At 53.6% G+C, this 20694-nt stretch overlaps 1 protein-coding gene across 1 annotated transcript in view; it reads left to right on the plus strand.

Annotated features, from left to right (window-relative positions):
- Positions 1-20694, plus strand: part of MAMDC4 (MAM domain containing 4) — a 65232-nt gene that overhangs the window by 11551 nt on the left and 32987 nt on the right. The window contains exons 4-11 of the mRNA XM_075060684.1: positions 172-297; positions 2221-2366; positions 3018-3087; positions 3784-3912; positions 4754-4900; positions 11547-11647; positions 12463-12624; positions 18997-19087. Coding sequence (XP_074916785.1) covers positions 172-297; positions 2221-2366; positions 3018-3087; positions 3784-3912; positions 4754-4900; positions 11547-11647; positions 12463-12624; positions 18997-19087 — 972 coding nt within the window. The remainder of the gene's footprint in view (positions 1-171; positions 298-2220; positions 2367-3017; positions 3088-3783; positions 3913-4753; positions 4901-11546; positions 11648-12462; positions 12625-18996; positions 19088-20694) is intronic.

Raw genomic sequence — 20694 nt, forward strand, 5'->3', positions numbered from 1 at the left:
ACTGTAGCCCCGTTTTCGCTTGCTGTAGGTGAGGCTCCTGGAGAGAACACACGCGGTGTGGCATTCGCGATGCGTCTGTTTCCTATGAAGTGGATCAGGGAAGGGAATGCGTCTCCTTCTCTGCCTGGCCCTGGCAATGTGAATAATCCTCCTGATGTATTCTCTCCCCAGGCTGGTACATGGCTGCAGAGATGCGCAGAAACACGTTTGCTGCCATCGCTAGGTTAAGGTCCCCCGTGATGCAACAAGCGGCAGCCACCTGTGAGATCCGAGCATGGTATCGCCTGTGGGAAACAGGTAAAGGTGCACACACTTCACTGTCTGCTACACCAGTGCTGTGCTACTGGAGGATGGACCCAGCCTCTCCTACCCCTGCTACAAGTACAGGGATAAGATCTGTGCCTAGTGTTCAAAGGAGCACTGGAGGGGATAGGGCAGCTGCAGAGGGTGGAGGCTGGGATGGGCAGCTGGCCAGGACGACTGGCAAGGTGCTCCCAGCACGTTGATGTGCTATTGTCTGGTATAGGGAGGGGTGCATGCCTGTCCAAGACAGCTGGTATGGGACCCTTCTGGAGACAGGATCTAGGCTTGATGGAGCCTTGTCTGATCCGATCGGGCAGTTCTTATATTCCTTATATGAACTGAATTGTCAATGTTTTAGCAGCTACTGAGCACCAGATACCATTGGTATTACTTCTAAATTGCCCCTTGCCTTCCACTCGCCCATTTCCTTCTGAGGGTCCATAAGCATTTTACAGACATTTCTGAATCCTCACAGTCTTCCTGTGATGTGGGGAATAATATAACCCCCATGTTATGGCTGGGGAAACTGAGGCACTGAGGGGGAAGGGATTTGCCCAGCTTCACCCAGTGAGTGCGTGGCAGAGCCAGGGACAGGGTCAGAATCTGTCATACTCTGTCTGGGTCTCTAGAGAGCCACTGGGCTCAAAGAGACCTTTCCAGCTGCTAGGCCACCAGCACTGGGTCCTTCTAGTGGGATTAAAGCAGAACCTTACAGACCTCAGGAATCCTGGTTCCCAGTTGCCCTGAAACTGTAGAGCACAAGCCATGCTGGCCTCACACCCTGAGCAGCAGCATTCTGTACTGCTGTGCAGAAGGCTTGAGTGGGGGGCACCGCGGTGCCCTAGCTAGGATGAGAGGACGACACTGGCTGGTGCTATAAGAGCATAAGAACAGCTACACTGGGTCAGACCAGAGGTCCATCTAGCCCAGTATCCTGTCTGCCAACAGTGGCCAATGCCAGGTGCCCCAGAGGGAATGAACAAAACAGGGAATCATCAAGTGATCTATCCCCTGTCACCCATTCCCAGCTTCTGGCAAACAGAGGCCAGGGACACCATCCCTGCCCATCCTGGCTAATAGCCATTGATGGACCTATCCTCCATGGATGTATCTAATTCTTTTCTGAACCCTGTTATAGTCTTGGCCTTCACAACACCCTCTGGCAAGGAGTTCCACAGGTTGACTGTCCATTGTATGAAGAAATACTTCCTTTTGTTTGATTTAAACCTGCTGCTTATTCATTTCATTTCGTGGCCCCTAGTTCTTGAGTTATGAGAAGGAGTAAATATCACTTCCTTATTTACATTCTCCAAACCAGTCATGATTGTATAGACCTCTATCATATCGCCCCGTAGTCGTCTCTTTTCCAAGCTGAAAAATCCAGGTCTTATTAATCTTTCCTCATATGGCAGCCATTCCATACCCCTAATCATTTTTGTTGCCCTTTTCTGAATCTTTTCCAAGCCCAATCGATCTTTTCTGAGATGGGGCGGCCACATCTGCACACAGTATTCAAGATGTGGGCGTAACATGGATTTATATAGAGACAATATGATATTTTCTGTCTTATTATCTATCCCTTTCTTAATGATTCCCAACATTCTGTTTGCTTTTTTGCCTGCTGCTGCACATTGAGTGGATGTTTTCAGAGAACTATCCACAGTGACTCCAAGATCTCTTTCGTGAATGGTAACAGCTAATTTAGACCCCATCATTTTATATGAAGAGTTGGGATTATGTTTTCCAATGTGCATTACTTTGCATTTATCAACGCTGACTTTCACCTGCCATTTTGTTGCCCGGTCACCCAGTTTTGAGAAAATTGGTGACTAGAGACGCACGTAATGCTGGGGCACTTGGGGGGTGCCCCAGGCTGGAGGAGAGCCCATGTGATCATGGATCCTGGCTTGCTTGTAGGGCTTAACGAGACGGTGCAGCCGGCTCTGTGGGTGGAGCTGACATATGACAATGAGACCAGAACGCTGTGGCAGAGTATCAAGAGCAGCATCTCTGCCTGGCAGGAGCTGGTTGCATACACAGGCCGGGTGCCAGGGGAGTTCCAGGTGAGAAATCAGCCATCAGCCTGCTCCGTGCCCCCTGGCAACAGCCTGAGCCAAGCTGGCAGAGCCTGAGCACATTCAGGCCTCCCATGCCAGCTAGGCATGATGTGCTGATACATGGCCCTCCAGTGAGGGGAGCGTGGGACACTGGCCTGTGGGGCAGCCAGGGAAGCGCAGAGCTGCAAAGGCAGGGAAAGGGCTGGGGAGGCATTGCAGTGGTGGCGTGTGGTGGCCAGAGAGAGGTCACATGGGAACCAGCCGGCTCTGGAGATCAGGGCCCACAGTATTAGCATAGAACCAGACCAGTGGCCAGACAGGCTCTAGACTGTCCACATGTGATGAACTTGGGTCTACAGACCCCCTCTGAGAGGGGCTAGTGCTCGGTGGGTGATGGGCCCTGGACGGCAAATGCAAACTCTGCAACACCTGCAGGGGGCTCATGTCAGCTCTGGCTGGGGGACGCTACTTGCCCCACCTGCAGGGGGAGGGCAGGCAGAAGTCTCTCCCCTCCCCATTCCCACAGGAGGGGCAGGGGAAGAGGGAGCAGAAGGACCCCAGTGGCTGCGGGTGGTCAGGCTATGCCAGTCATGCTCATGTGTCAGTTGTGCTGGTGTCTAGGCTATGCCCACCCAGGGCTTTCCCTTCTCTTGGCAGATAACCGTCTCCTCGCGGCAGAGCTCCTTGCAGCTGGACGACGTGGAGTTCAGGAGCTGTGGCTTGCCACGTAAGGCAGCACCTCCCATCGCACCTGCCTCTCCCCGGGGTGCTGCGCTTGGCTTCAGAGTCAGCAGGGAGCCAGTGCAAAGCCTCCAGACGCTTCCCTTGTTCCTTTCGCCTCCCTTTCCTCCCCTCGGCGTGCCCAGGGCAGGACAGAGCCCCTGGACTAGAGCACATGAGCCCCCTCTGAAGGGCTGCTGCTGCGTGGGGAAGCAGACACGCTCGCTGCTCTGTGGCAGCTGCTTTCACCCCCCTGGCTGGCTGTGGATGTTGTGGATTCCCTGGGACCCCTGAGCTGCAGGGGGAGGGGAGATCAAAGGAAGTGACACCTCTGCTGGCTGGAAAGGGCCCAGGCCTGTGCCCAGAGCACATGTGTCCCTGGGGCTGCACGTTGTGCCCGCATCGACACCTGTAACGCACTTGCGCCAGAGTCCCAGTCACCTACTCTGTGCTGGCTTCAGAGTCCCATTGCCGCTCTTCTCAGTGTGCTCGGAGCTCAGGCCAGGCTGGGCCCAGCAGCCCGGGCCACAGCCCTGCAGCAATGGCTCAGCCCTCCCCAACCCTCACAGCCTCATGCCCCCTCAACTCCCTGGGAGGCTCCAAGCACTGGGAGGCTGCCATGCCCGGGCCATCTCTGGGAAGTGGGCACTAGAGATTTCCCCTATCTCTCTGAGTGAGTTAACCCTTTCCTGCCTGCACTCAGCGCCCCTGAGCCTAGTGTGCGGCTCGGACGAGAGGAACTGCAGCCGTGGATCATGTGTGCAGCTGGAGCAGCTCTGTGATGGCACTGACGACTGCGGGGATCTGTCAGACGAATCTGCCACAGAGTGCGGTGAGTGTTCCCCAGCCAGAGAGAGCTCAGCACCGGCTGCCAGGGGCTGGAGGGTGGGCAGCGTTCCCAGGCTGGAGAGCACCAGCCACCAGGAGCTGCAGAGTGGGCAGGGTTCCTAGGCTGGAAAGCACCAGCTGCCAGGGGCTGGAGAGCAGGCAGCGTCGGTGGCTGGGGAGCACTGGCCTCCAGGGGCCTGAGAGTGGGCAGCGTTCCCAGGCCAGAGAGTGCTGAGCACTGGCTGCCAGGGGCTGGAGAGCAGTGATGCTGTTAAATCCAGACAGGAAGCACAGAGTGTGTGGGTGTTGGAGTCAGAGGTGGATGGGACCCAGTGGGTCTTTCCCAGTCCCCCCTGGAGTAGCAGGCTCAGATTGCTGGGGGGCTCTGTGCCTCAATGACTCCCAAGAGCTCAGAGTTTGGCCAAATCTTGCCATGTGCCACCCTGCTGCGCGAGCTGGGCCTGGCCAAGCACCTGGGAACTTTGGCTTTGCCTGGTTCTGGCTGGATGGGGAGGCGTCGAACAGCCTAGCCCCACCTTCCAAGGCTGTATTTGCTGGGAACGTCCCCCCAAGCCCAGAGCCCTGCCCCTGGGCTAAAGGGCCTAGGACACCCAGGCACGCAGTTCTGGCTCCTCCTAGAGAGGGCGGTGGAACATGTGCCCGCATACCCAGGCACCCCCGGCCAGGTTGGGGGTTTGTTATAGAAGTGGATGGGTAGGATTCTGTGGCCTGCTTTGTGCAGGAGGTCAGACTAGATGATCATATTGGTCCCTTCTGACCTTAAAGTCTATGAGTCTATAAGTCTATGAGCTCACTGGGATCTCTGGCCTGGATCTTTCTCCTAGGATCGTTCACCATCTGTTCCTTTGAGACAGGCTGGTGTGGCTGGAACACTGTGCCCGATTACCCGACCTGGGTCAGGAACACAAGCCTCCACTTCGCACCTGGGGCCCGCAGCCCCACACGGGACCACAGCAGCAACAGCAGGACAGGTACCTCTGCAACCCACTGAGGGTTGCTGGGTCCCCCCTGTGTTGCACCCATCCTGTCAGGGGAGGGAAGCAGAGTCAGGGATGCACCAGGGGCCTGGGCCGCTAAGGGGCCGAGCAGTTCTGCTGTGTGTGTCTAGGGCTGAGCAGATGCCAGAGTCTGACTCTGTTCCCTGCCCCCCAGAATGCTGCTGCCTGGAGTGATGTGTAGGGCCAGGTAACAGTCTGTGGAGAGGCCAGGGAGAAGCAGTTTGCAGATCCCACCCATTCCTGTACCCTCCTGGTCATCAGGTCACGGTGACTTTAGGATTGGCTCAACTCTGCTCTTACTGCTATGAGGACTCCATGCAGAGGGAGGGTGTGGATTTCCCTGGAATATTTCCTGCCCTGAGCCCTGGCCTGGCACAAGCCTGTTCACTACTACAGCTCAGCGCCAAGACAAGCTGATGCTTCGCTTGCTCAGTTATTAGGTAACTGAACAGGGCCCAGGCTGGTTCTTAGGGCTTATGGAATAATCACACCCATGCTAGGGACAGGTTCCACACAGGCTGCCTTCACTACCTTGATTATCGGTGTTCCCACAATGCACCGCTGGCCTTCTGGGGTGGCTGGATGGGGCAGGCTCCAAAGCCATGTCTTAGACCCCTCTGCTGGTGGTTGTGATCTGCCTGTGGGCCCCCCGCCTGCAGAGTCCTTGGCCTCTGGGTTAGGGAACAGCCACAATGTCCTCCTGGAAAGCAAGCTCTGTGATTACTGGAAGGCACTGCTAAGAAAATAGAGCATAACAAATGTTAAACATTAACCCCCTGCCAAAACACCTGGGACAGGCTGGGACCTCTGAGCCCCTGGGGAGGAGATAAAACCAACCTGACCTTACTGCTCCCATAGAGGATGAGCTGTTCCCTCTGACACAGCACATCCGAGTGACCTTTGAATCTGACAGTCCCTCCCCAAACACCCGCACCCTGCGTTAATGCAGTTCCCTGCTGACAGGGAGGAGTTCCGGCTCCAAGTTGCTCTCCTGCATCAGTACATTCTGATGTTGTGCTCAGTCCATGCACAGCAAGAGATGTCTCTGCCCCAGTCAGCGCAGAACAGGGGTGTGAGGAGAGAAGTCCTAAGTCAAGGCCCTAGCCACTCTGCTCCCTGCTCCTTAGCTTGCTAGTTGCTTTGACTGTTGGATTTCTCAGTTGTCACAGGTACATTCTGATGTGCTCATAGATTCATAGATTCATAGACTCTAGGACTGGAAGGGACCTCAAGAGGTCATTGAGTTCAGTCCCCTGCCCTCATGGCAGGGCCAAATACTGTCTAGACCATCCCTGATAGACATTTGTCTAACCTACTCTTAAATATCTCCGGAGATGGAGATTCCACAGCCTCCCTAGGCAATTCCAGTGTGAACTACCCTGACAGTTATGAACTTTTCCTAATGTCCAACTAAACCTCCTTGCTGCAGTTTAACCATGCTTCTGCTCTATCCTTAAGGCTAAGGTGAACAAGTTTTCTCACCTCCTCTGATGACACCCTTTTAGATACCTGAAACTGCTATCACTCCCTCTCATCTTCTCTTTTCCAAACTAAACAAAACCCAATTCTTTCGCCTTCCTTCTGTAGATTGCCATGTATTCGCAGGGGCGAAAGGAAATGCAGGCCTGTTATGTAACCAGTGCACGTGGCGAATAGACTATATAGGTAGGGATCAAGGAAGTATGTCACGATCAAGAACTGGCGACAACACAACTAGAAATTAACTCAATTAAGTTTTAATTAGAGATGTTACAAGGGTAGAGAGACAGGACCGGCGCTAGGGTTCTGGCGCCATAGCACTGGGCCATATTCGCCGCCCCGCTCGGGTCTCGGCCGGCTCGGGAGCTGCCCTAAGGTCTGCCTGCCAGCCAGTCTACCGAGCCGCGGGACCAGCAGCTGCCCGCAGATACGACTGCGGCGCTTCGCAACGAGGCCCGCGCCGCCACCCCGGCAAAATGCCGCCCCCTCCCATGCCTGGCGCCCAGGGAAAGCCGCCGCCCTGGGCGCTCTCCTTCCGGGGGGGGGAAGGCAGCCCTGACCCGGAGGGGGTGGCGCCGGGGCTGCCAGATCGCGCCGCGGCTCCCTGACCGGGGACACCTTGGGCTGCCGGCTGCAGGCAGCTGATGCCGCCAGGCCAGCTCAGCCCCTCACACAGCCGCTGCAACATTTAAAAAATTTGAGGGGCGCCTTTTTGGTGCCCCAAATTTGACGCCTCTAGCAACGCGCTAGTTCGCCTAAACGGTGCACTGGCCCTGGTAAAGGGACGCAGGTGATATAGCTAATGGTTAGTAAAACTTAAAACACACAATGACTAAAATATCTACTAACAATATTAAAACAAGTGCAGCATTTATAATAACCGATACTATACAAATACAAACCACAGATAACGACTGCAAACGTAGAAAACTCTGTTTGAAACACTGAGCTGAGAGAGAGGCTCGAGGTGATCAGGACTCGGTTACGGTGTACACAGGTACACCAGGTCGTTTTTCTTCTCCTCTCACTTCTCACTGCCATGCGGTGACTAAGTACTACTATACATCATAAGTGTCATAAGGGACGGGCCCAAAACTGTGTGTGTGTAGTGTCTGATTGGCCCGAGCAAAGTTTAACACCAAGTAGGGGAGCGAGTGCCGATAAAAGTCTGGCTTCGCCCCAAGGTAGAAGAAGATGATATTGTTTCTAGAATGCGTCACACTGAATGACAAGAAGAGGCCAGGCATACGGTATGGGCAAGTTCTCAGGATGCAGCAGGAACTCATCTACACCTTCATAGGTATGTTCTAAGCCTTTAATCATTGCTCGTTGCTTCTTGCTCGAACCCTCAATCTCACCCACTCTTTCTTTGCAAATGCGGGCCCAAACTGGAACAAATCAATCCAAGCTGAGCTAACCAGGTGCAGTAGAGCGGTAAGAATGACTTCTCGTGTCTTGCTCACAACAATGGTTAATGCATCCAGAATATGTTTGTTTTTTTGCAAAGATCACAGTTGTACTCATATTTATTTTAGCTGTGTCAACTGTAACCCCTAGTCCCTTGTCTGCCGTACTCCGTTCTAGACAGTCTCTTCTGTCTTATGTTCGTGAAACTGATTGTTCCTTCCTAAAGTGGCCAGAGACCTGTGGCACCTTAGTAGACTTGTATTTGTCTTTGTTAAACTTCCATTCCTGTTTACCTCAGACCATTCTCCAATTTTGTCCAGATCATTTTGATTATAGACCCTGTCCTCCAAAGCAGTTGCAATCCCTCCCACAGTTTGGTAATCATCTGCAAACTTAAATAACGTAACTTTCATAATCCAACACTAAGTGCGTTGATAAGAAAGATATTAGAACAGAGCCGTCAAAACAGATCCGCAAGAGCCCCACTTGTTTATATTTTCCAGCCAGGATTGGGAACCATTAAATAACTATATTCTCTGAGTACGGTTATCCAGCCAGGTATAAGCACCCCTTAATAGTAGCCCATCTAATTTGCCCTAGTTTAGTTATAAGAATATAGCAAGACTAGTATCAAATGCCTTACTAAGTCTAATATAACTAAATCCACTGCTTCTCCCCTTTCATCAGCACAAACTCGTATCCTAATCCAAAAGAAAGACTACAGATTGGTTTGACATATTTGTTCTTCAAAATCCATGCTGGCTATTTCCTATCAACTTACCACCTTCCCATAGTGTTTGCCAGATGATTCCTTAATTACATTGCTCCATTATCTTCCCTGACACAGAAGTAAACTAACTGTCTGTAGTTTCCTGGTTGTTTTTACTTCATAGATGGGCACTATAGTACTTTCCCAGTCTTCTGGAAATCATCTCCTTTCCTATGATTCCAAAGATAATAGCTAGAGAGCTCAGATAACGATCCTCCTGTTAGCTCCTTGAGCTACAGGGAATGCATTAATTCAGGCCCTGGTGACATATGCAGGTCATCTTAACTTTTCTAAATGATTTTTAAACTTGTTCTTTTTAATTTATTCTCAATATAACCTACCCCCATCACCATTAGACATCACTAGTAGACATACCTTCAGACTTCTCGTGAAGACCGAAACAACGAAGTCATTAAGCATTTCTGCCATTTCCCAAGTTATCCTGTTACTGTTTCTCCCTCGCTCAACTGAGCAGTGGGTCCTATCCTGTCCTGTCTTCCCTCCTTAGCTTCTAAATGTAATTGATAAAAAGTCTTCCTGTTTCCGCTTATTCCTATAGCTTATTTTTGGAGCTCATTTGTGCTTTGCCTTTCAATCTTGCCTCTGTCATTCCTGTGTTGTTTGCCTGTATCATCCTTTGGTTAATCTGACCTAGTTTCCACTGTTTTATATGACTTCCTTTTTATTTTGTAGAGTCATGCAAGATCTCCGTGGTTAAACCAAGGTGGTCTTTTGCCCCATATTTTCATCTTTTCCCTAACCCAGCGGAATACTTGCTTTGGGCCCTGTAATAAGTGCCGCCTTTGGAAAAACGCCCAACTCTCCTCAGTTGTTTTTCCTCTCAGTCTTGAATTCCCATGGAACCTTACCTGTCATCTTCCTCTGAGCACCAAAATCCGCCTTCCGAAATCCATTTTCTCCTCTATGTTGCTGTACTAACCCTTCTACCCTTCCTTAGAATTGTGAACTCAGATTTATGGTAACTTTCACCCAAGCTTGCCTCTACTTGCAAATATCTCAACGAAGTTCTCTCTATTATGTTAAAATCAAGTCTAAACACTTCCCCCCAGTAGCTTTTTCAACCTTCTGAAAATAACAAAGTTGTAGCAGTGCCAGTCAAGAACTTATTATTGGATAGTCTGTGCCCTGCTGTGTTATTTTCCCAACATATATCCGGATAGTTGAAGTCCCCCATCACCACCAAATCTTGGGCTTTGGATGATTTTGTTAATTGTTTAAAAAAAGCCTCATCCACTTCTTCCACCTGGTTAGATGGCCTGTAGTAGACTCCTAGCATGACATCACTCTTGTTTTTTACTCCTTTTAGGCTAACCCAGAGACTCTCTCAACACTTCCGTCTCCTATGTCCATCTCCACCTCAATCCAAGTGTGTACATTTTTAATATACAAGGCAACACCTCCTCCCTTTTTCCCCAGTCTGTTTCAAACAGGGTCTTTGTTCCAGGGGTAGATGATGCCAGCAGAGGTCCCCAGGTTAAAGCAGCTCTCAGGCCTTTATGCAAGCAAAAACTTACCAGATCTGTGTCTTCCTTCCTGCAGTCAAGCCCCTTTGCGTATTGCTAGGGAGCGTCTTCCATGCCCCCTGGGGTGCGTGCTAGTGAAACCCCAACCAGCAGTTCACCATGGGAACCAGCTTGTGCAGGGAAGGTCACAAAATTAGAAACCAAATGTGCAAGTACATGGAGGGGCCCTAGTTTGCTGTTCGAGGTGGGGGCACTGGAGAAGCTGGGGGCCTCACTCCAGCTGGCAGTTTTCTCTCCATAATATTTGCCTCTCTTCCTCCTTCTTGCTGGGGACTCTTTCTGGAAGGGGGAGTTACTGGACGGGTCTAACTAGCTCGTATGGAGCATTAGGCATCAGGCGATCTCAGCTCGGGGGGGGGGGGTGCTGTCATTATCCCCATTCTACAGCTGGGGAAGCTGAGCCACAGAGCAGGGAAGTGACTTTCCCATGGTCCCCCTAGAGCCCACATCCCTTTCCAGTGTTTTGGCCAGTAGGCCACACTGCCTCCCCTCCCCCAAGCCCGTAGAGCATGGTGCATCCCAGTAACACATGAGGCCTGGGTATAAAGCCAGCCGGGGGGGCTGTATTAACGTGTGCTTGGGGTTGCCAACTGTCCCTACCTGCCCAGCCCCCCCGCCACTCCCAGAAGCAGCCAGCATGTCCTTGTGGCCTGGAGGGTGGGCGAGGGGGTCTCTGCGTGCTGCCCCCGCCCCTTGCACCAACTTTGCAGCTCCCATTGGCCAGAAACTGCGGCCAATGGGAATTGTGGGGGGCATAGGGGGCACAGGGATGCGTTGGCCACTTCGGGGAGCAGTGCATGGAGGGAGCAGCATGTGGAGCCCCTGGGCCCTGCTTACCTCGTCGGCAGTGCAGCGGGGCTAAGGCAGTTCCCATCCAATGGGAGCTGCGGAGTCGGTGCTCGGGGTGTGGGCAGTGCACAGAGATCCCTGCCCTCCCCCCACCAGGGTTTACAGGGACGTGCTGGCCACTTCCAGGAGCCTGCCTTAGTCCCACTGTGCCACTTACTAGGAGCTGCCTAAGGTGAGTGCCACCCCTCACCCCCTCCCATACCCCTGCCCCAGCCTGGAGCCCCCTTCTGCACCCAAACTCCCTATGAGAACTTGTACCCCACACTCACTCCCACACCCAACGCCCTGCCCCATCCCAGAGCCCCCGTCTGCACCCCAGACTCCAGCCCAGGCACAGCCAGGAGCCCCCTCCCACACTCTGAACTCCTCAGCCCCAACCCAGAGCCCACAGCCCAACCCTCTGCCCCAGCCCACTGAAAGTGAGTGAGGGTGGGGGACAGCGAGCAAGGGAGGGAGTGGGGATGGAATGAGCAGGGTGGGGCCTTGAAGAAGGGGCAGGGCAGGGGGTAGGGAGCAGGGCGGGGGTGGGTACACAGTTGGCAACCCAACGTGTGCTGCTGATCTCCCATAGGCTTTTTCCTCTACGTCAGTACCGGCCCACAGGACCGGCGCAACAATGCAGCCAGACTCGTTAGTCCAACTTTCCAAGCAACCACAACCAGCTTCTGCTCTGTAAGTTGCCCCTGGGCTACATGGCTGCCAGCCTCCTCTTGGCTTTGCCTAGACAGGGAAGGACGGCTGACACCTTGGAGGTGGCTCCTACGCAGTGTCTAGGGACTGCAGGCAGGGCCCCTCTTCACCCACCCTCGGGGGGCTGCTGCTGGGGAGAAACCAGCCCTTCAAGGCTTGCTGGAAACCACTGAACTCTGCAGGTACCACTGGGCTCTGTGTTGCCCAAGGCAGCTTGGGTGTTTGCCGGACAGCTGGTGCTCAGCTCCTGGCAGGTCCCAGCTCAGCAGCAGAGGGAAGGGCTGTGGATGAGCCGCACGAGGTGGGGATTTTATGGGAGCCTAAGCAGATCATTAGGCTTGAAATTCCCAAGTTCTGGATTTTATTGAGTCAAAGAGAGCCCCGGGCACCACCCCACTGGGTGGGAGGGACACTGACCTCCTCGCCAACCAGTCAGGATTCTCCAGCGCTAGGCACGTTCAGGAAGTTTGGGTGCTGATTGGCTGGTGAGGGTCGTGCTGTATAGGCTGAACAGCATCTCCCGGGATCTTTGGATGAGGAGAGCATGGCCCGGAGCCAGGCAGAGCCAGGCAGAGCCGCGGGGCACACTCCAGCCAGCACTCGGGGTGCTTTTGCAGCTGCTCTGTCCTCCTCATGCTGCCTCTGCTTTGGGTTGGATGGCAGTGCCAAGGCCGTGCTGGAGCCCGGGGCCTCCTTCCTGGCTGGCTGCTCCTGGGCACGCAGGGATTGAGCCTGGCCCTGAGTAGCAGGTTGGCAGAGTGAGGCGCTTATTGTCTGTATGCTCGTTCCGGGTCCAGCTCGTGTTCTACTCCCACCTCTACGACTCGGCCACCAGCAGCCTCAACATCTACTACAAACCCAGCTCCGGCGTCATGCAGCTTGTGCGCGCCAGGGCCGGGGACCTGGGGGATTACTGGTTCAGGGAGAAGGTGGACTTCAGTGTGACCGAGAGCTTCCAGGTGGGCAGCAAATCATTCCTGTCCCCCCCCGGCGGCTGGGCCAGCACAGGGTGCCAGGCCCAGTTCTTGCCATGGAGCAGCAAGGCAATGTGGGTTTTAAGCCAGGACCCAGTAGAGCCATGACCATGACAAAAAGCCACCCCCTGAGAAGGGGCAAAGGGGAGAATGGGCATCAGCGGCTGCATCCCCTCGGAGCCGCTAGAGGGCGCCATCCCAAGAAGGGTTGGGGCAGCACGGGGCATGTCCCTACCCACGAGATGCTTTCTTGGGGGTCACAGGGGCTTTCAGGCTCCAAGGATGCCAATTCAGCCCCGTTCCCAGTCTGACCCTGCATCCCCACGACCTCATTCCCCATCAGCTGCTGAAGTCACTCTGTGCCCGTGGCCCAGTTAGCCAGGCCTTGGTCAGCCCTGCCCCAGTGCGGGGGGCGCAGGACATGGGGAGAGCTCCCACCCCCCCACGCCACACACCCAAGGACAGGACAAAGAGTCCCCTGTTCTGTCTTGCACACGCCAGCCGGGACGGCGGAGTAAAGAGCTGGACCAGCACCCAGAATTGGTGCTGCAGCTGAGCTTCCCTAGGGGAATGAATTACATCCTGAATATTGACCCACCTTACAAACCCTCTACCCCCTATACACTGACCCCCTCCGTACCCTACACACCGACCCACCACCATCACACAGCCTAAACACTGACCTCCTCACTACCCTACACACCGACCCACCACCATCACACAGCCTAAACACTGACCTCCTCACTACCCTACACACTGACCCACCATAACACAGCCTAAACACTGACCTCCTCACTACCCTACACACTGACCCACTGTCGCACAGTCTAAACACTGACTCCCTCCACACCCTACACACCGACCCACCATCACACAGCCTAAACACTGACCCCCTCCATACCCTACACACCGACCCACCATTACACAGCCTAAACACTGACCCCCTCCATACCCTTCACACCGACCCACCATCACACAGCCTAAACACTGACCCCCTCCAAACCCTACACACTGAACAACCATATCACAGCGTAAACACTGACCTCCTCACTACCCTACACACCGACCCACCACCATCACACAGCCTAAACAATGACCTCCTCCCTACCCTACACACTGACCCACTGTCGCACAGTCTAAACACTGACCCCCTCCCTACCCTACACACTGACCCACCATAACACAGTCTAAACACTGACCCCTTTCATACCCTACACACTGACCCACCATCGCACAGCCTAAACACTGACCTCTTCACTACCCTACACACCGACCCACCACCATCACACAGCCTAAACACTGACCTCCTCACTACCCTACACACTGACCCACCATCACACAGCCTAAACACTGACCCCCTCCCTACTCTACACACTGACCCACCATATCACAGCGTAAACACTGACCACCCCCATACCCTACACACTGACGCACTGTCACACAGTCTAAACACTGACCCCCTTCATACCCTACACACTGACCCCCCATCGCGCAGCCTAAACACTCACCCGCCTGCCCTACGCGCTACCGACTGACCCACCCATCGCAACAGCCTAAAAATGACGCTCTCGCCTACCCTAACACTGGACCACCATATCACAGTCTATAACACTGAACCCTTCATACCCTACACACTTTGGAGCCCCATGTCGCACAGCCTAAACACTAGCCCCCTCCTACGCTACACCACTGACCACAGTCGCACAGCCTTAAAAACTGACCCCTCCCTACGCCTACCACACTGAACCCACATTCACAGGTCAAACACTGACCCGCTCCCTACCTTACAGCACTGACTTCACCATCACACAGTCTTAAACACGTGACCCTTTTTTCATACCCTAAACATGACCACGCATTGCACAGGCCTAAACATCTGACTCCATACGCCTACGCACTCACCCCCGCATGCGCACACAATGTTCGTGCAAACATCCCTCCCTACCCTACACACCGACCCCAACCATCAACAGGTCAAACACTGACCCTCTTTGCAATACCCCTACACACTGAACACCATTGCACAGCCTAACACTGACGCCCGCTCCGATTACCCTACACACAGACCCCCGTCGCACAGCCTAAACACTGACGCCCGTCCTACCCTACACATGACACGACTGTCAACAGCCTAAACGACTTGAACCCCTCGTACCGACTCAACACTGGACCCACTGTCCAAGCCTAAAACCTGAGCTCTACGCATACCACACACTAACCCACCATCGCACAGCTAAACACTGACCGGCCCTCGTCACCCTAGCACACTGACGCCAGCTGTTGCACAGCTTAAACATCTGATCGCCCGTCTTTACCCTATCACACCGACGGCACCACGCACAGCCTAAACATGACCGTCTGCATATGCACGACACTGCACGACTGTAAACGAACTAAACACTAACCCTCTGGCATACCCTACACACTGACCCACCATACGCACGTCTAACAGCTGACCCTTTCATACCTCAAAACTGACTACCATCGCACGAGCTAAACACTGGGACGCCTACATACCTAAATCACATAACTCAGCCGGTCGCAACTGCTAACACTGAGGCCTCTGCATGCCTGACACACTGACACATGCTGTCACACAGGCCTAACACTGATCCGCCTCCGTACCCTAAGCACACATGACCCACTGGTTGCACAGCCTTAAACACTGACGCCTACTGCATACCCTACACACTAACCACCATCGCACAGCCTAAACCAGCTGACCCCTCGTACCTACACACTGACCCACTGGTTGCACAGCTAAACAGTGACCCTCCGTGACCCTACACGACCACCACTGCAAGCCTAAACACTGGACCCTGTCTGTCATACGCTACACACATGACCCACTGTCCCAGCAGCCTAACACTGCCACCTCCGTACCTTACAACTGACCGCCATCACACAGCCTAACACGACTCCTCCGTACCCTACACAACTGAACCCACTTGCGCACAGGCCTAAACACTTGACACCCGCCCGTACCCTACTGCAACATGACCCATGTCACACAGCCTAAACACTAGACTCCCTCCGTCTACCCTAGTCAACACTGACCCCTGTTCGCACAGCTAAACCGACCCCCTTCATACCCTACACACTGACCACCATCGCACAGCCTAAACACTGACCCCTCATACCGCTACAACACATGACCACCATCACACAGCCTAAAGCATGACCGCTCTGCATCCGCTTCACACTGACCCACTCATCGCACGAGTTAAACACTGCACCCTTCCCTCGCTCTAACACACTCATCCACCACAATCGCCACAGTCTAAACACTGACCACGTTTCACTTCGCCAACATACTGACCACCATACAGAGCCTAAACCGTTGACCCCTCCCACCGGTACACACTGACAACACCCCTCATGCGCCCAGTCTAACACTGACCCCGCTCTCCACCGCTACACACTGAACACACCTCATCGCACAGTCTAAACACTGACCCCCTCCCCACCCTACACACTGACACACCCTCATCGCACAGTCTAAATACTGACCACTTCCCTACCCAACACACTGACCCACCATCACACAATCTAAACACTGACCCCCTCCATACCCTACACACTGACCCACCATCGCACAGCCTAAACACTGACCTCCTCCCTACACAACACAATGACCCACCCTCATTGCACAGTCTAAACACTGACCCCCTCCCTACTCTACACACTGACCCACCCTCATCGCACAGTCTAAACACTGACCCCCTCCCTACCCGACACACTCACCCACCACCATCGCACATCCTAAACACTCACACCCTCCCTACCATACACACTCACCCACCATCAGCGCACAGCCTAAACACTGACTCCCTCGGTATGTATACACTGACCCAACACTGCACAGCCTAAACACTGACCCCCTCCCTACCCTACACACTGACCCACCATATCACAGCGTAAACACTGACCCTCTGCATACCCTACACACTGACACACTGTCACACAGCCTAAACAGTGACCCCCTCCATATCCTATACACTTACCCACTATCACACAGTCTAAACACTGACTCCCTCCCTACCCTACACACTCACCCACCATCACACAGTCTAAACACTGACCCCCTCCATACCCTACACACTGACCTACCATCACACAGCCTAAACACTGACCTCCCTACACAACGCACTGACCCACCCTCATTGCACAGTCTAAACACTGACCCCCTCCCTACCTGACACACTCACCCACCACCATCGCACAGTCTAAACACTGACCCCTTCCATACACTACAAACTGACCCACCATCACACAGCCTAAACACTGATCCCCTCCATACCCTACCCACTGACCCACTGTGGCACAGCCTAAACACTGACCCCCCCCCACCCTACACACTGACCCACCATCACACAGCCTAAACACTGACCCCCTCCCTACCCTACACACTGACCCACCACCATTGCACAGCCTAAACACTGACCCCCTCCCTACCCGACACACTCACCCACCACCATCGCACAGTCTAAACACTGACCCCCTCCCTACCCTACACACTGAACCACCATCGCACAGTATAAACACTGACCTCCTCCATACCCTACACACTGACCCACCATCGCACAGTCTAAACACTGACCCCCTCCCTACCCGACACACTCACCCACCACCATCGCACAGTCTAAACACTTACCCCCTTCGTACCCTACGCACTCACCCACCACCATCGCACACATGACACAATCTAAACACTGACCCCCTCCCTACCCGACACACTAACCCACCACCATCACACAGCCTTAACACTGACCCCCTCCATACCCTGCACACTGACCCACCATCACACAGTCTAAACACTGACCCCTTTCATACCCTAAACACTGACCCACCATCACACAGCCTAAACACTGACCCCCTTCATACCCTACACACTAACCCACCATCGCACAGCCTAAACACTGACCCCCTTCACACCCTACACACTAACCCACCATCGCACAGCCTAAACACTGACCCCCTCCGTACCCTACACACTGACCCACTATCACACAGCCTAAACACTGACCCTCTGCATACCCTACACACTGACCCACCATCACACAGCCTAAACACTGACCCCCTCCATACCCTACACACTGACCCACTGTCGCACAGCCTAAACACTGACCCCCTCCGTACCCTACACACTGACCCAGTGTCGCACAGCCTAAACACTGACCCCCTCCCTACCCTACACACTGACCCACCATCATTGCACAGCCTAAACACTGACCCCCTCCCTACCCTGCACACTCACCCACCACCATCATACAGTCTAAACACTGACCCCTTCCCTACCCGACACTGACCCACCATCACACAGACCCACCATCACGCACCCTAAACACTGACCCCCTCCCTACCCTACACACTCACCCACCATCACACAGTCTAAACACTGACCCCCTCCATACCGTACACACTGACCCACTATCACGCAGCCTAAATACTGACCCCCTCCGTACTCTACACACTCACCCACCATCACACAATCTAAACACTGACCCCCTCCCTACCCTACACACTGAACCACCCTCATTGCACAGTCTAAACACTGACCCCCTCCGTACCCTACACACTGACCCACCATCACACAGCCTAAACACTGACCCCCTCCATACCCTACACACTGACCCACCATCACACAGCCTAAACACTGACCCCCTCCGTACCCTACACACTGACCCACCATCGCACAGCCTAAACACTGACCTCCTCCCTACCCTACACACTGACCCACCATCACACAACCTAAACACTGACCCCCTCCATACCCTACACACTGACCCCCCATCGCACAGCCTAAACACTGACCCCCTCCCTACCCTACACACTCACCCACCATCACACAGCCTAAACACTGACCCCCCCATACCCTATACACTGACCCACCCTCATCTCAGACTAAACACTCACCCCCTCCCTACCCTACACACTGACCCACCATCACACAGCCTAAACACTTACTCACCATCATCACAAAGCGTAAACAGTGCCCCACCTCCATACTGTTTGCACTGACCTACCATCGCATACACATTCAATGCACAGACCCCTCCCCGCCAGGCATGTCCTCCCCCCTGACACACATGTCGTGAAACCATCTCCATGTAAGCCAAGCTTCCCCTGGTAAACAAATCACGCCAGTATCGGTGTTGCATCACAACACATCATTTGCTTCCATTTGCCGATTAGATGATGGCCCCTCTATCCTCTGCCTGCAGTGCCGGGCAGAAACTCCTGGCTGGGACTCTGTGGGGCGGACCTCATTCCTGTGTGACATCTGGGGTGTCCTGCATGGGAAGCAGGTGCTAGCGTGTTCCCTTGTGTTACCTGCAGCTTGTTCTCTCCCTGCAGATCATTCTTGAGGGCATGATTGGAACAGGACCCAAAGGCAGCATGGCCCTGGATGACCTGGTTCTCTCTCCAGGCTGTGTCCGGGTTGCAGGTGAGCAGCCAGACAGGTCCCTTTGCTCACTCTTTGCCAGCTGCTGGACTGGAGTTTTAACCTTTAACTCCCTCTCCATTGGACTAACGGGCAGGGCAAGGTTAGTCCTGTCGCTGATGGCATCTTCTTCAGGTCAACCTCAGAGCTGTGAGGTCATCCACTCCTGATTCCCTTCTCCCCATGCAGCACAGCATGGCTTAATATCTCTCTGTCTCTCTCTCCAGCTAGCCATCTGTCTGCCCCATATACCCCCTCCAGCTATAGCCCCAAGCAGAGGCAGATTTCCTGGGGTCCTGGGCCAGAGTATTCTATGTAGTCATAGAATCATGGAATACCACGGTTGGAAGGGACCTCAGGAGGTCATCTAGTCCCACCCCCTGCTCAAAGCAGGATCAATCCCCAATATAGTCCCTCTCCACTCTTTCCACCTGCAGCCCTGCCCCTTCTGCCCGAGGCCTCACTCAGAGCTCCACCTATTTCTTCTCCTTCCCCAGGGGGCAAGGAGTCCGGGAGGGCTGGCTCTATTTTAAAGAAGCCTTATGGAGGGTGCAGGAACAAACCATCCCAAAGTGCAGAAAAAGTAGCAAATATGGCAGGCGACCAGCTTGGCTTAACAGTGAAATCTTCGGTAAGCTTAAATTAAAAAAGGAAGCTTACAAAAAGTGGAAATTTGGACAGATGACGGGGGAGGAGTATAAAGATACTGCTCGAGCATGCAGGGGTGTCATCAGGAAGGTCAAGGCACAACTGGAATTGCAGCTAGCAAGGGATGTGAAGAGTAACAAGAAGGGTTTCTCCAGGTATGTCAGCAACAAGAAGGTCAGGGAAAGTGTGAGATCCTTACTGAATGAGGGAGGCAACCTAGTGACAGATGATGTGGAAAAAGCTGAAGAACTCAATGCTTTTTTTGCCTCCATCTTCACAGACAAGGTCAGCTCCCACACTCCTGTACTGGGCAGCACAGTATGGGGAGGAGGAGAGCGGCCCTCAGTGGTGAAAGAACAGGTTAAGGACTATTTGGAAAAGCTGGTCATGCACGAGTCCATGGGTCCAGATCTAATGCATCTTTGGGTGCTGAGGGAGTTGGCTGATGTGATTGCAGAGCCATTGGTCATTATCTTTGAAAACTTGTGGTGATTGGGGGAGGTCCCAGACGATTGGAAAAAGGCAAATATAGTGCCCATATGTAAAAAAGAGAACCCAGGGAACTACAGACCTGTTAGCCTCACTTCAGTCCCTGGCAAAATCATGGAGCAGGTCCTCAAGGAATCCATTTTGAAGCACTTGGAGGAGAGGAAGCTGATCGGAAACAGTCAGCATGGATTCACCAAGGGCAAGTCATGCCTGACCAACCTGATTGCCTTCTATGATGAGATAACTGGCTCTGTGGATATGGGGAAAGTAGTGAACGTGATATACCTTGACTTTAGCAGAGCTTTTGATACAGCCTCCCACAGTATTCTTGCCAGCAAGTTAAAGAAGTATGGGCTGGATGAATGGACTGTAAGGTGGATAGAAAGCTGGCTAGATCATCGGTCTCAACGGATAGTGATCAACGGCTCGATGTCTAGTTGGCACCCAGTATCAAGTGGAGTGCCCCAGGGGTC

Source organism: Chelonoidis abingdonii, chromosome 24 (genome assembly GCF_003597395.2).
Source record: "Chelonoidis abingdonii isolate Lonesome George chromosome 24, CheloAbing_2.0, whole genome shotgun sequence".
NCBI lineage: Eukaryota > Metazoa > Chordata > Testudines > Testudinidae > Chelonoidis > Chelonoidis abingdonii.